Genomic DNA, 13,877 nt, shown 5'->3' with positions numbered 1-13,877 from the left:
TGTCCTCCCAGGGATGACAACGCCCTTTACAATGAGGGTGAGTTACTTACACACACATTGATTCCTATAGAGCTTTTTCTACTTTAGTGGTCCTGTCTACGCTCATTGGCATGGGGAGTTCTTTATTACTGGGTTATATGGTGCTATACATTCCGATTTGGGAACTGGAGGGCCGATCGCTGAGGATGATGGGGATTTTATGCAAATTAGACTGACGTCATAGAGGTGACTTTTTTTTTAAAGACTTCCAGAACAAACGCCAGAACGCGAGCCTGGGTGAGTAGATGAACCTGCGGCAGAGATGGCAAATGAGTGTGTTTGGGTGGTGGGCCAGTGGGTGTGACTATGGGGTGATCTCTTAAAAGGTGTGTGACTATGGGGTGATTTCTTAAAAGGTGGATTTTATAACTTCAAAAGGGAAGTCGTTCCAACTTCCAACATCAAGCGTTAGAAAAAAGAAACCGCGTTGGGATGAAAACTAGATCCTGAGAACCGTGGCTGGAAAAAAAAAAAGACAAAAAACAAACAAAAGCTGGAGAACTTTCGGAATAAAAACAACCATATCGCACAAACCACAAGACTAGAGCCACGGTGCAATTTACGAAAGCAAAAACAGAAAATCCTGATTTTAAAACCTTGCTTATTCAGTCTCCGTAGAGACTGTCAAAAATTGCCAGTGCCGACTATATTGCAAGTCGTCACGGCGGGGTATTGGGAAAAGTTTTCAATTAGCAATAATCGCGCCTCGGATAAACCTCATTGGCTACGATACTGCCACTGCGCAAAGCTAAAGAGCACCACCTCCTGGTCATCATCCCCAGCAATGGAGATCCCTATTACAGAAAGGCGAATTTAAGTCTATAGGAAAAAAGCTTCCATTATTATCTGTTTGAAAAATAACGCCGTGAAACACTATCGGACATGGAACTTTTGAAAATACATAAGCCTTTCGGTTGTGATTTACTCACTAGGTTTAGGAGGAGAATGATGCAAAGCACTATGGGAGGGACACATGCTAATAGGCTTCAATGTAAAGACTGAGAGGGAAGATTGACAGGGAGATCCCGGAGAGGAGACTGGCGTTGCAGGCTCGGGTTTCGCAGTGTAACTCTTTTCTCCAAAGTGTTGTTTTGGGTTTTTGGGTTTTTTTTTTTTTGCTGCTCTTGATTAAAATACAAACGTGTATGTAACAAAGCTTACCATTTCTGCCGGGCGCTGGAGTTTCAGGCCCGTAATCCTAGCTACTCAGGAGGTTGAGATCTGAGAATTGTGATTCAAAGTCCACCCAAGGCGGGAAAGGAGACTCTTATCTCCAGTAAACTCAGGAAAAGCCGAGAGTGGCGCTGCGGTTCAAGTGGCAGAGCGCTTGCCTTGAGATTCAGGCACTAAGCTCAAGCCCCAAGACTAGCAAACACACACACACACACACACACACACACACACACACACACACACTTAAACATTGTAAGGGTAAATTCGGTGACATTTGATATAGTCAGATTACTGCGCAACCATCACTTATGATTCAACTCCAAAACCTTTTTGATCTTATCCTTCCCCCCCCCCCACCCGTCGCACCCCGCGCCTCCTTGGTGTCTTGGGACTTGAACTCAGGTCTTGGGCGCTGATCCTGAGCTCTTTTGCTCAAGGCTACCGCTCTAACTCTACCGCTTTGAGCCACAGCACCACTTCCGGTTTCCTGGTGGTTAATTGGAGATCATGGTCTCACAGACTTTCCTGCCTGGGCAAGCTTTGAACTGTGAGCTCTTAGATCTCAGCCTCCAGAGTAGATAGGATTACAGGCATGAGCCACCAGCGCCCAGCCGACCTGTTACCATTAAACTTCAGCTCCTATTTATTCACCTCTTAGCCCAGCCACCGACCCACTACCCTATTATATAATTTGGTCGCTCTAGAAATTTTACATAAATGAAATGACACCATATCCGGTCTTTGGGGAGTGGGGAGGAATTATTTCACTTATAATAATTTAATGTCTTATCCTCTGGTGATGTGTGTCAAGATCTCATTCCTTTTTTATGGTTGAATGGATTTTGTTTATCCATTCATTCCTGCGCTGTGCACAGTGCTTTCTTCTCCTTTGGGCTATAGTGTTGCTATGGGTGTATAGTACCAGTTTGAGTTCCTGGTTTCAATTCTTTTGGATCCTTAAGTAGAAGTGATGTTGCTGGATCATGTGGCAATTCTGTTCATTTCAAAAAAGTTCTGTGACCTTTTTTCTTTTCCTTTTGGTGCTGGGCTTCTGCTTGCTATATGAGGGCCTCTGCCATCGACCAACATCCAGAGCTTTTCTGGGAAAACTTTAATTCAGAAAAAGGCTGAAAGGTTATGTCCACAGAAATGCACAAATATGCAGTGTAAAGCAATTTTCTCCCTCACTGCCTGTTTTACACAGGCAATTAGCTGTTTGAAACCCCTAACTTCATTTATGAACTTCTTTTCTCCTTGCACTATATTCTCCAACATAACTTGATTTTGACCTTTTCTATTTACTAAAATTTAAACAGCAGTCTCTGAGAATATAACATTTCCTTCAACATTTTATTGTAAAAAAAATTCAAACATGGCTGGGCTTGGTAGTACACATCTGTAATTCTACCACTGAGAAGGTTGAGCAGGAGAGTTGCAAGTTTGAGACCAGCCTGGATTACATAGTGACACTCAAAAAAAAAAATCAAACACAAAAGGCTCAAAGAATTACTCTGTGAACACTTATATGCTTATCATCTAGATATGAAAATTAGGTTCTTAAAGGATATTTGTTGCTGGGCTGGGAATATGGCCTAGTGGCAAGAGCACTTGACTCGTATATGGGAAGCTTTGGGTTCAATTCCCCAGCACCACATATATAGAAAACGGCCAGAGGTGGCGCTGTGGCTCAAGTGGTAGAGTGCTAGCCTTGAGCAAAGAGAGGCTAGGGACAGTGCTCACTCAGGCCCTGAGTCCACGCCCCAGGACTGGCAAAAAAAAAAAGGATATTTGGTGCTGATATGAAATAGATTAGTTTTAAATTTATGACACAGCCTAAACTGGTAGGGTAGGATAGCCAGCTGGAAAAAATATTGGGTCAATGTAAAATAATCTAAAGTAATCAAATTGATTCAAAGAAACTGTCCAGCTTTTGGGAATGTCTTTACTGGATGGTCATTATACTATCAGATTTTTTTTTTCTTTTGTCTTGTCAGTATTAGGGGTTGAACTCAACACTTCTCCCTTGCTAGTTGCTCTGCCACCTGAGTCATGAACCCTGCTGTACTATCAAGGAAATTTATATGTGTCACCAGCTGTCCAATAAGAATTCTGTATTCCTAGAATACACGTCCACAGAAAGATGTGTATTGCATCTGGTGAAAAGAAAAAAATATGTTAGGAATTTTTCATATAATATTGAAATGTCAATATTTTGATATTAAACCTATTTTATATTAAACCTATAAGGTTTTTACATATATTTTTTAAAAAGATACAATCAGGGTTGGGAATGTGCCTTAGTGGTAGAGTTTTTGCCAAGTATGCATCAAGACCTGGGTTCGATTCCTCAGTACTACATAAACAGAAAAAGCCAGAAGTGGTACTGTGGCTTAAGTGGTAGAGTGCTAGCCTTGAGCAAAAGAAGCCAGGGACAGTGCTTAGGCCCTAAATTCAAGCCCCAGGACTGGCCAAAACAAACAAAAAAAAAGGTACAAACATTTCTGAGGGGTGATGGAACCTAGGACCTTCTATATCGCTAACCTTTTCAGTTCATTCTGAGATAGGGAACAAAGGTCCTTAGGCTGCCTTCAAGGGTTCTGTTCAATTATGTTCTAAAACATATATTAGTCAATGGCCTACTTCAAAAGCAATACTATAGAGTAGCAGTTCTTACTTGGTACAACCAGGAACAAGCATGAAATTAGTAAACATTTTTTCCCCAGTGATCAGAATTTCTGGAAGTGAAAAATAGCCATTATGTTGTTGTTGTTTTAACAAAAACATTGAAGAAGTCAAGGGGGTGAGTGCATTAGTGAGTGCATTGATAATATTTAATTATTCCTATTCAATGTAATGCACCCAATTTTCAGATATTTGTAACTTTATTTTTTTCCAGTCCTGGGCTTAAACTCAGGGTTTGAGCACTGTCCTGACTTCTTTTTGCTCAAGGCTAGCAATCTGCCACTTGAGCCACAGCGCCACTTCGGGCTTTTCTGTCTATGTGGTGCTGAAGAATTGGACCCAGGGCTTCATGGATGCTAGGCAAGCGCTCTACTGCTAAGCCATATTCCAAGCCCCTAATTGTATTTCTTTCTTCCTTTTTTTTTTTTTTGGCCAGTCCTGGGCCTTGGACTCAGGGCCTGAGCACTGTCCCTGGCTTCTTCCCGCTCAAGGCTAGCACTCTGCCACCTGAGCCACAGCGCCCCTTCTGGCCGTTTTCCATATATGTGGTGCTGGGGAATCAAACCAAGAGCTTCATGTGTAGGAGGCAAGCACTCTTGCCACTAGGCCATATTCCCAGCCCCTTATTGTATTTCTTTACAACCCACTACAAGGTTATTTTACCCACGGCAAGGAACTTGATTCTGTGTATCCAATACAACATTAAACGCTAAAGATAAAGATGGATCAGCTATAGATCTATTATTAAAATGGCACATATTCTTTTTTTTTTTGCTAGGCCTGGGCCTTCAACTCAGGGCCTGAGCACTGTCCCTGGCTTCTTTTTGCTCAAGGCTAGCACTCTGCCACTTGAGCCATAGCACCACTTCTGGCCTTTTCTATATATGTGGTGCTGAGGAATCGAACCCAGGGCTTCATGTATACGAGGCAAGCACTCTTGCCACTAGGCCATATTCCCAGCCCCTAAGACGGCGCATATTCTTAAGATAACGCTGTTTAGATGCTATTTTGCATCCAAAATTTTGCTTGAGTATGTTGGTACTTAAGCTGTCGCTTCTCTCTTTAAGAGACTGTATCTTTGGCTCAGGTGAGAGCTGTACATTCTGAACCAAGGTTCCCGCTTCTGACCAGGAATGACCGACAGGGGGCGCTCTGTCATAACCCAGGTCCCTCAAACAGGCGACACATGGGATTATGGGACTTGTAGTTTTAGTTGCAGCATATCTGCTTCGCGAACTACATTTCCCGAAATGCTTTTGTAGCTGTGTGGCGTGAGGCGTGCCTTAAATTGTGGAAGGTAAGGATATTTAGTGCGAGCTCTACGTTTTCTGGTCATCCTGAGTTTCTGTCTTTTCTTTTTTTGGTCATCCTGAATTTCTTGTAAGGAAGTCCATTTCTCCTGTTTGTCCTTGCGGCGGGGAGGGGAAGATCTGGAAGATGGTCGTTGTTTCCCTGGCCCTTTGGATTATGTTTAGCTATTCCAATGTTATTGTGCAATGTTAAGCTGGGGTCCTGAACTCGGGTTTGGAAGGCCAAGCATAAAATTAAGTTTGCATATAAGGCGGGGGGAGGGGGGCAGGGAAGGAGGAGGGAAGCGGGGGAGAGAGAGAGAGACAGAGACAGAGACAGAGAATTTAAATAATATACCGAAGTCTTATTTTAAATAAGTTGTCAAGCAGGGTTTTTTTTTTGTCTGTGTCCCAGTGGCAAAATTTTGCAATGGAGAGTAAACAGATAATATGGAGGAAATGAAGAAATAAAAGTGTGTGTGTGTGTGTGTGTGTGTGTGTGTTGTGCTTAATTACATATGTAAAATCAAAAGCCTGGAATGTCTGAACAGCCTCATGAAACTCGACAGGAGGTGAGCACTGGCTAAAATGTGAGAGGCCCCTGGCTCAACCCCTTGTCCTGGGTGGTGCTAGTGTGTGTGTATAGGAAACCTGACATATTGGAATTCAAATGTGTTTCTCTTAGTTTAGGGAGCAAAAAACCCCAAAAACCAAAAAACAAAACTCATATTTATAAAATAGGAAGTAGGTTTATGTAATGTCAAAAAATGGTCTTTTCCATCTATCAAAGTGTGTTGCTTAAATGTTCCTGCATGACTGGCCTGGTGACTGGGCACTTGTTAAAGCTAAGATGAATTACTTTGCCAGTCCTGGGGCTTGAAGTCAGGGCCTGGGCACTGTCCCTGACTTCTTTTTGCTCAAGGCTAGCTAGCACTCTACCACATTAAGCCACAGTGCCACTTCCAGCTCTTTCTGTTTATGTGGTGCTGAGGAATTGAACCCAGGGCGTCATGCATTCTAGGCAAGTACTCTACCACTAAGCCACATTCCCAGCCCAGGGAAGGGTTTGAAAATGTAAAATTTTGTCTTAAACTTGTTTCTTTCCAAAGTGGAATTAAGACACACCTCAGATTGTTGAAGAATAGCCTAGGTACTGTATATGATTTTGGTACACTGTATATTGTATATATGTTTACCTGAACTAGGGAAGGGAAAGAAAAAATGAGGGAGGGTATAATAAATATAACAAGAAATGTACTCACCACCTTATTATGTAACTGTACTCCCTCTATACATCAGCTTGTCAATAAAATTTAATTAAAAAACAGAATAGCCTAGGGTGCCCGTATATTTTTAGATTACTTCTGTACTGTTAGTCTTATTTCAAAATTGCCTTATGTAAGTCCATTTTCCCTATTCAAAGTAACCAATCACAAGCTGATTGTGAACCTGAACTCAACCACTGGGAGCAGAGGGGTTGGGCCTGCTGTATTAGGGGTAAATTGGGAGCAGGGAGCAGCCTGCCTCCTCTATGTGCTTGCTTGCTAGATTTTTGGCTGAGTGGTGGACACTTCTGCAGAAGGAAGTTTTGCTTTGCTGAGACAATTCTTTATTTTCATGTCTGTCATTGTCATTCCAGTGGTTCTTGGACAACATATTTATAACAGTAATAGTCCCCCCAGATAATATTAATCAAAAGTATTAACGAATTCTTACAGTCACAAGTTTAAAAAAAAGTTGTGGTCTGTTTGTTTTTGTTTTAAATCTTGTGATGCTGGGGAGGAACCCAGGGCCTTGTACAGGCTAATCAAGAGATCCATCACTAAGCTCCATCCCTAGCCCATTTCAATGATCCTCAGAAATGTTATCAGTTCTGAACAACCAAAAGTTGCAGAAAGACACAGAACAGGGTTATGTTGGAATGCTGCTTTTACCATTTTTCTTCCCCTCTCTACCCCAATTTTGTCTTCACAGAATATAAAGTTTCCCTCAGATATAGAAGCCTTGGCAGATTTGTGGCTATTTGAAGCTGATTTCCATTTGGTAACTGACATAATACAATTCTGATATAGGCTCTGAAGGTATCAGGGAGATAACCTTGGCTTAGGCTGGTATGAAATAGGGTGGTATGGACGATATATATACATACACACGTATGTATATGCATTTTACTGGCTAATTGGAGAGAGTCTTAGGAGACTTTTCTGCCAGGGCTCTTTTCTTTCTTTTATTGCCCGTCCTGGGGCTTGAATTCAAGGCCTGAGCACTGTCCCTGGCTTCTTCTTTTTTTCTCAAGACTAACACTCTACCACTTCAGCTACAGCACCACTTCTGGCATTTCTATATATGTGGTGTTGAGGAATTGAACCCCGGGCTTCATGTATACAAGGCAAGCACTCTACCACTAGGCCACATTCCTAACCCCTTTTCTTTTCTTTCTTTTTTTGTTTTTCAGTCATGGGGCTTGAACTCAGTGTCTGGGTGCTGCCTCTGAGCTCTTTTTGCTCAATGCTAACACTCTACCACTTTCAGCCACAGCTCTACTTCCAGCTTTTTGGTGGTTGATTGGAGATAAGACTCTCATGGACTTCCCTACTTGGGCTGGTTTTGAATCTCGATCCTTAGATCTCAGCCTCCTGAGTAGCTAGGATTACAGTCGTGAGCCACCAGAGCCCTGTTCAACCCCTGCCAGGGCTGTTTTCCAACCTTGATCTTCAGGCTTCAGCCTTCTGAGTAACTAGGATTATAGATGTGAGGCACTGTAATGTCCAGAATCTGGACGTTACATATAAGTAGAGCTACATTTGTTCTTTTATAACTGACTTTTTTTTTTTTTTTTGCCAGTCCTAAGCCTGGAACTCAGGGCCTGGGCACTGTCCCTGAGGTTTTTTACTCAAGGCTAGTGCTCCACCACTTCAGCCATAGCTCCACTCTGGCCTTTCACTGGTTACTTGGAGGTAAGGGCCTCTCATTCCTGCCCCAGTTTGGTTTGGAACCATGATCTTCAAATCTCAGCCTCCTGAATAGCTAGTCACCTGCAGCCAGATTATAATTGACTTCTTAGCATAGTTTTTTCGGTATCCATCCACATAGCGTGTATCAGACTGTCTTTTTCATGGCTGAATGACATTCCACAGTGTAGATAGACCACATTTTGTTTATCCATTCATCAGTTGGTGGGTAACTTCTCTTTGCACAACCCAGCTTCTCACAGGAGGTTTCTTTTTTCTTTAGAATGGAGATGACCTGCGGGTTGACTTACAGGTCAACAAAAGGCCGCTGGATCACAAAACTCAGCCGACCTTGTTCGCATGGACCCATGGGATTATTTGTACCACCAAGTCCTCCTTTGGACCCTAGGAAGGTCAAAGAGTTACAACGCTTCATCACTCTGTCCAAGAAACTTCTAGTGATGACCGGGGCAGGAATCTCCACTGAGTCAGGAATCCCAGACTACAGGTCAGAAAAGGTGGGACTGTATGCTCGGACTGACCGGCGACCGATCCAGCATGTAGATTTTGTACGAAGTGCTCCCATCCGCCAGCGGTACTGGGCAAGAAACTTTGTGGGCTGGCCTCAGTTCTCAGCCCACCAGCCGAACCCTGCACACTGGGCTTTGAGCAACTGGGAGAAACAGGGAAAGCTGCACTGGTTGGTGACTCAAAATGTGGACGCTTTGCACACCAAAGCCGGGAATCAGCGCTTGACGGAACTGCATGGGTGCATGCACAGGTGCAGGAAGTGGGCCTGACTGGAGTGGGAAATGGTTTGTGATCTGTTCAGGGGAGAGGGGAGAAAGCAGAGGGCATTGGCATGGAAACCAGTGGGAAGCATGAGTTTTTTTTGTTGTTGTTTTGTGCTGGGTATGCAACTTAAGGTCCCATGAATGCTAAGTGCGTGCTCTGCTGCTCACCTATGCCCCTAGACCAAGAAAAATGTCTTACAGAAAAGATATTGGTCATTACAGAGGTGAAGAATAGAGCGGGAGCAAAACAACAACACTGGGTTGGGTACCAAGGAAATTTAAAGCATTTGCTGTTAAAGACAAAAGCAATCTAATAGATAGAGTTGGGAGCTTGTGGCTTATACCTGTAACTCAAGCTACTCAGGAAGTGAACAAAAGAGGACATGGGTGGGGGTGTGTGGTGTGAAGCCAGCCCAGGCAGGGAAATCTATGGGACTCTTTTTTTTTTTTTTTGGCCAGTCCTGGGCCTTGGACTCAGGGCCTAAGCACTGTCCCTGGCTTCTTCCCGCTCAAGGCTAGCACTCTGCCACTTGAGCCACAGCGCTGCTTCTGGCCGTTTTCTTTATATGTGGTGCTGGGGAATCGAACCTAGGGCCTCGTGTATCCGAGGCAGGCACTCTTGCCACTAGGCTATATCCCCAGCCCCTCTATGGGACTCTTATCTCTAATTAACTACCAACAAAGCTAGAAGTGGAGCTGTGGCTCAAGTGGTTGATCACTAGCCTTGAGGTGAAAACAAAAACAAGCAACAACAACAAAAAACCTAAGGGACAGCCCAGGCCATGAATTCAAGTCCCAGGACCAGCACACACACAATAAAATAATTGAACAGAAGGGTAAGCAGGGAGTAAGGAAACAGGAAATCATTACAAAAAAAAAAAAAAAAAAAAAGGAACCTAGCCAGATGCCAGTGGCACAGGCCTATAATCCTAGCTACTCAGGAAGCTGAGATGTAAGGACGGTGGTTTGAAGCTAGGCAGGCAGGAAAGTCCATGAGACTCTTCTATAAAGCACTCAAAGTGGCTCAAAGTGGCAAAGCGCTAGCCTTGAGCAAATAGAGCTTTGGGACAGCACCCAGGCCCTGAGTTCAAGCCATAAGGCAGACAGAAAAAAGAAAAAGAAAAAAGATACCTAATAAGGGAGGGAGAATGAAAAGTGTGGGTGTCCGGAAGGGAAGGTGATAAGAGAGGCTGAAAATATTTGGGGACCAAGCACTTCAGCAGCTTTGTGTGTCCCAAGGACACAGTAATCAGCAGGTTTCATGTTTGGTTTTTAGGGTCCTCTGCCTGAATTGTGGTGAGCAGACTCCTCGGGAGGTGCTGCAGGAGCGCTTCCAAGACCTGAACCCTAGCTGGAGCGCTGAGGCCCAAGGCGTGGCTCCTGATGGAGATGTGTTTCTCACGGAGGAGCAGGTCCAGACTTTTCAGGTCCCACCCTGCGTGCGGTGTGGAGGCCCTCTGAAACCAGATGTTGTTTTCTTCGGTGACACGGTGAACCCTGATAAGGTTGATTTTGTGCACAGGCGTGTGAGGGAAGCCGATTCCTTGCTGGTGGTAGGATCTTCTCTACAGGTACCTGACCCTGTCAAGGTGGTAACTGCCCTTTGCTTCCTCTTATTTGGGCTTGCTTTTCCTGGATCTGACTTTGTTTTCTGCCTGGACAGGTGTACTCTGGTTACAGGTTTATTCTCACTGCCCAGGAGAAGAAGCTACCAATAGCCATATTGAATATTGGGCCCACACGATCGGATGATTTGGCATGTCTGAAACTGAATTCTCGCTGTGGAGAGTTGTTGCCTTTAATAGTTCCACACTGACTACAGCCTGATCTTCCGGAGCCTACAACTGGAACTTTCCCTTGAATCCAGCTGCTGAAGATAAAGGTCTTCTCAGATAGCTAACGTATTGATTTCCACCAGATTGGGAGTAGTAAGAGGTTAACCAGACGAAGGTTCTGGGCTTCTTAGTATTCTTTTCTTTTCTGTTTGGTTGTGTGGCTTCAACTCAGGGTTTGGACACTGTTCCTGAGCTTTTTTGCTCAAGGTTAGAGCTCTACCACTTTGAGCCACAATGCCACAGTTTTCTGGTGGATAATTGGAGATGAGGATCTCATGGGGACTCTTCTGCCCCGGCCAGCTTTGAACCACAATTCTCAGATCTTAGCCTCCTGAGTGAGTAGTTAGGATTATAGGCATGAGTCACCAGTGCCTGGCTAAAACAACATTCATTTTAATTAAAGGTGTGTGTGTGTATGTTATGTGTATGCTGGTATTGAGGCTTAAACTCAAGGCCTGTCTCTTAGCTTTTTTGCTCAAGGCTGGCACTCTGCTACTTGAGCTTCTGGCTTTTTTCTTGTTGTTCAGGTCCCAGAGGTTTGAACTCAGGGCCTGGCCACTCAGGTCCATGAACTTTTTTTGCTCAACACTAGTACTCTACTACTTAAACCACAGCTCCACTTTGGCTTTTTGCTGGTTAATCAGAGATAAGAACCTCACAGACATTCCTACCTGGGCTGCCTTTGAACTTGTATCATCAGATCTCAGCTTCCTGAGTTGCTAGGAGTACAGGAGAGAGACACTGGCACCCAACTTATATTCTGCTTTTGCTCAGTATATTTAGTATATATCTTCCCATGACCCCATGATCTCACTGTGTTATCACTTTCTGAATGGAGTAGCTGATGTTAACAATTATTTTTCCCACCCTATTCTGAGTTTACCATGGCATTGATGTTTTGCTTTTTTTTTTTTTCCATTTCTTTTCAGATCACTCAGGATTCAGCCCCCTTCCCTCAACTAAACCAAGCTCACTGCAAGCTGTAGAGGGAAGCAAGCTACCATCTCTCCACCAGCCTATCTTTGAACAGATGAGATTCAACCCCTGAAGAGAGTCTTTCAAAGAAGCTACTGTTCTTGATGGGAAAACTGCATTCATTACCTTCTTATGTCACCTGGCAGAAGAAACAGCCTGGGAAATGTGTGGATTGGCATGGTTTTTGCAGTGCTAAGAGATTTCCCTAATTTGGGAAGTAGAGCTAGAAGGAAATAACTTGACTTATAATTCCAAACAGTTGTGTCTTTAACTGAGTCATTTTGATATCTTTTTTTTGGCAAAATGAACAATGCCATAAGTTGGATTTTTTTTTCAATTGTGGGGCTTGAACTGGGGGTCCCAGCACTGTCCTTGAGCTCTTTTGCTCAAGGCTAGCACTCTACCACTTTGAGCCACAGTGCCATTTCTGGTTTTCTGGACATAAGAGTCTTATAGACATTCTTGCCTGGGCTGGCTGCAAGCCATGATCCTCATATCTCAGCCTCCAGAGTAGTTAGCATTACAGGCATGAACCACCAGAACCTGGTTTAAGTTAGATTTTTAAAATTAATCAAAGAATAATCACTTTTACTAACACACCAGGTATATGGGTAGTCCATTTACACACACACACACACACACGTTTTTAAAAAGAACTAAAAAAAGCTGGGTGCTGTAGTCCTGAGTTCATGCCCCAAAACTACACACACACACACACACACACACACACACACACACACACACACACACACACACAGAGAGAAAAGAGAATGGGGCTTTATGACACATTTATCTAAAGATTTCTACTTTATGTCAGCTGTCAGGCTCAGACACCTGCACTGAACCTGGCTTATACAGAGAAAACAGTTCATTCCCATGTGTGATGATAAGTTGATTTCTTTCTTTCTTTCTTTTTTTTTTTTTGGCCAGTCCTGGGGCTTGGACTCAGGGCCTGAGCACTGTCCCTGGCTTCTTTTTGCTCAAGGCTAGCACTCTGCCACTTGAACCACAGCACCACTTCTGGCCATTTTCTATATATGTGGTGCTGGGGAATTGAACCCAGGGCCTCATGTATACGGGGCAAGCACTCTTGCCACTAGGCCATATCCCCAGCCCCAAGTTGATTTATTTCTGCTGAGGAAAGCAATGAGCCATGTTTGATTACTTTGTTAGCCAGAAAGAACCAAGGTACTCTGAAAAAGTGAGGTGAATGGAAGAATCACAGCCTGTTCTAGAAAGAACAAACTTTTGTCTAAAATTAGGGCAGACTATTCACGCTTGTCCTGCACCTACCTCAGAAGGAAATTTCAGTTCTCAGGGATAAACCAAGGTCTGGAAAACACAGTTCTTTTTATCTTTACACAACGGTAGGTTTGTTCAGTCATTCATTCTGAAGATGTGTAAGACTGGGAATCTCCAGCTTTTTTGTTTTTTGCAGATGTGAATTACAAGGTGTTCTGGAACATATTTCCTTAGTATTCACAATTGTATTGAAATTTGGAGGAAAAGAAAGAATGGGTGGTATGGAAGAGAGGTACAGAATGTTTTCTGCAAGCCTATGCTACATAGTCTCAAAAAATTAAGCTCTTGGGCTCTGAATGTGGCTTAATGGTATTTGCCTAACAAGCATAAAGCCCTGGGTTTGATTCCTCAGCACCATATAAACAAAAAACCAGAAGTGGTGCTGTGGCTCAAGTGGTAGAATGGTAGCCTTGAGCAGAAAGAAGCTAGGGACAGTGCTCAAGCCCTGAGTTCAGGCCCCAGGACTGGCAAAAACCAAACAAACAGCTCAGTGGTAGATTGCTTGCCAAGGATGCACAAGGCCATGGGTTTAGTCCCCATTACAGAACAAAAGCTATAAAGGAAAAGAAACCCAGAAAACCTAGGGGAGGGAAGTATAAGAAATCAGTCATTTATGAGTCTCTCCCAAAGGCGTGCCACAAAATGGTGGTGGTTGGTGGTGGTTGTGGGGCCTGAACTCAGGGCCTGGGATGCTGTCCCTGAGCTTTGCTCAAGGCTGGCGCTCTACCCCTTTGAATCACAGTGCCACTTCTAGTTTTCTAGTGGTTAATTGGAGATAAGAGTGTCATGAACCTTTCTGCCCAGGGTGACTTTGGACCATAATCTTCAGATCTCAGT

At 43.7% G+C, this 13,877-nt stretch overlaps 1 protein-coding gene and 1 non-coding gene across 5 annotated transcripts; one reads left to right on the top strand and one right to left on the bottom strand.

Annotated features, from left to right (window-relative positions):
* Positions 1-260: 260 nt before the first annotated feature.
* Positions 261-11,988, top strand: Sirt4 (sirtuin 4). 4 transcript variants are annotated; one of them, XR_007210442.1, is made up of 5 exons: positions 5,162-5,191; positions 8,418-8,915; positions 10,205-10,499; positions 10,592-10,810; positions 11,693-11,988. XR_007210442.1 is itself a non-coding variant. In XM_048342842.1 (4 exons), the coding sequence occupies exons 2-4, from the start codon at positions 8,419-8,421 to the stop codon at positions 10,742-10,744; spliced, it is 945 nt and encodes a 314-aa protein (XP_048198799.1). In that variant the 5' UTR covers positions 261-276; position 8,418; the 3' UTR covers positions 10,745-10,919. The 4 variants fall into 4 exon arrangements, 2 of the variants coding, with proteins under 2 accessions (XP_048198799.1, XP_048198798.1); XR_007210443.1 differs by having other exon boundaries at positions 10,592-10,856; XM_048342842.1 differs by lacking the exons at positions 5,162-5,191; positions 11,693-11,988 and adding an exon at positions 261-276 and having other exon boundaries at positions 10,592-10,919.
* On the bottom strand, positions 649-789 carry LOC125349827. Its single transcript, XR_007210625.1, has one exon. It is a non-coding gene; the product is annotated as a U4 spliceosomal RNA (small nuclear RNA).
* Positions 11,989-13,877: the final 1,889 nt, after the last annotated feature.

Source organism: Perognathus longimembris, chromosome 3 (assembly GCF_023159225.1).
Source record: "Perognathus longimembris pacificus isolate PPM17 chromosome 3, ASM2315922v1, whole genome shotgun sequence".
In the NCBI taxonomy this organism is placed as follows: domain Eukaryota; kingdom Metazoa; phylum Chordata; class Mammalia; order Rodentia; family Heteromyidae; genus Perognathus; species Perognathus longimembris.
Note: the sequence above shows the minus strand (reverse complement) of the source record. Positions and strands in the feature narration are given on the sequence as shown.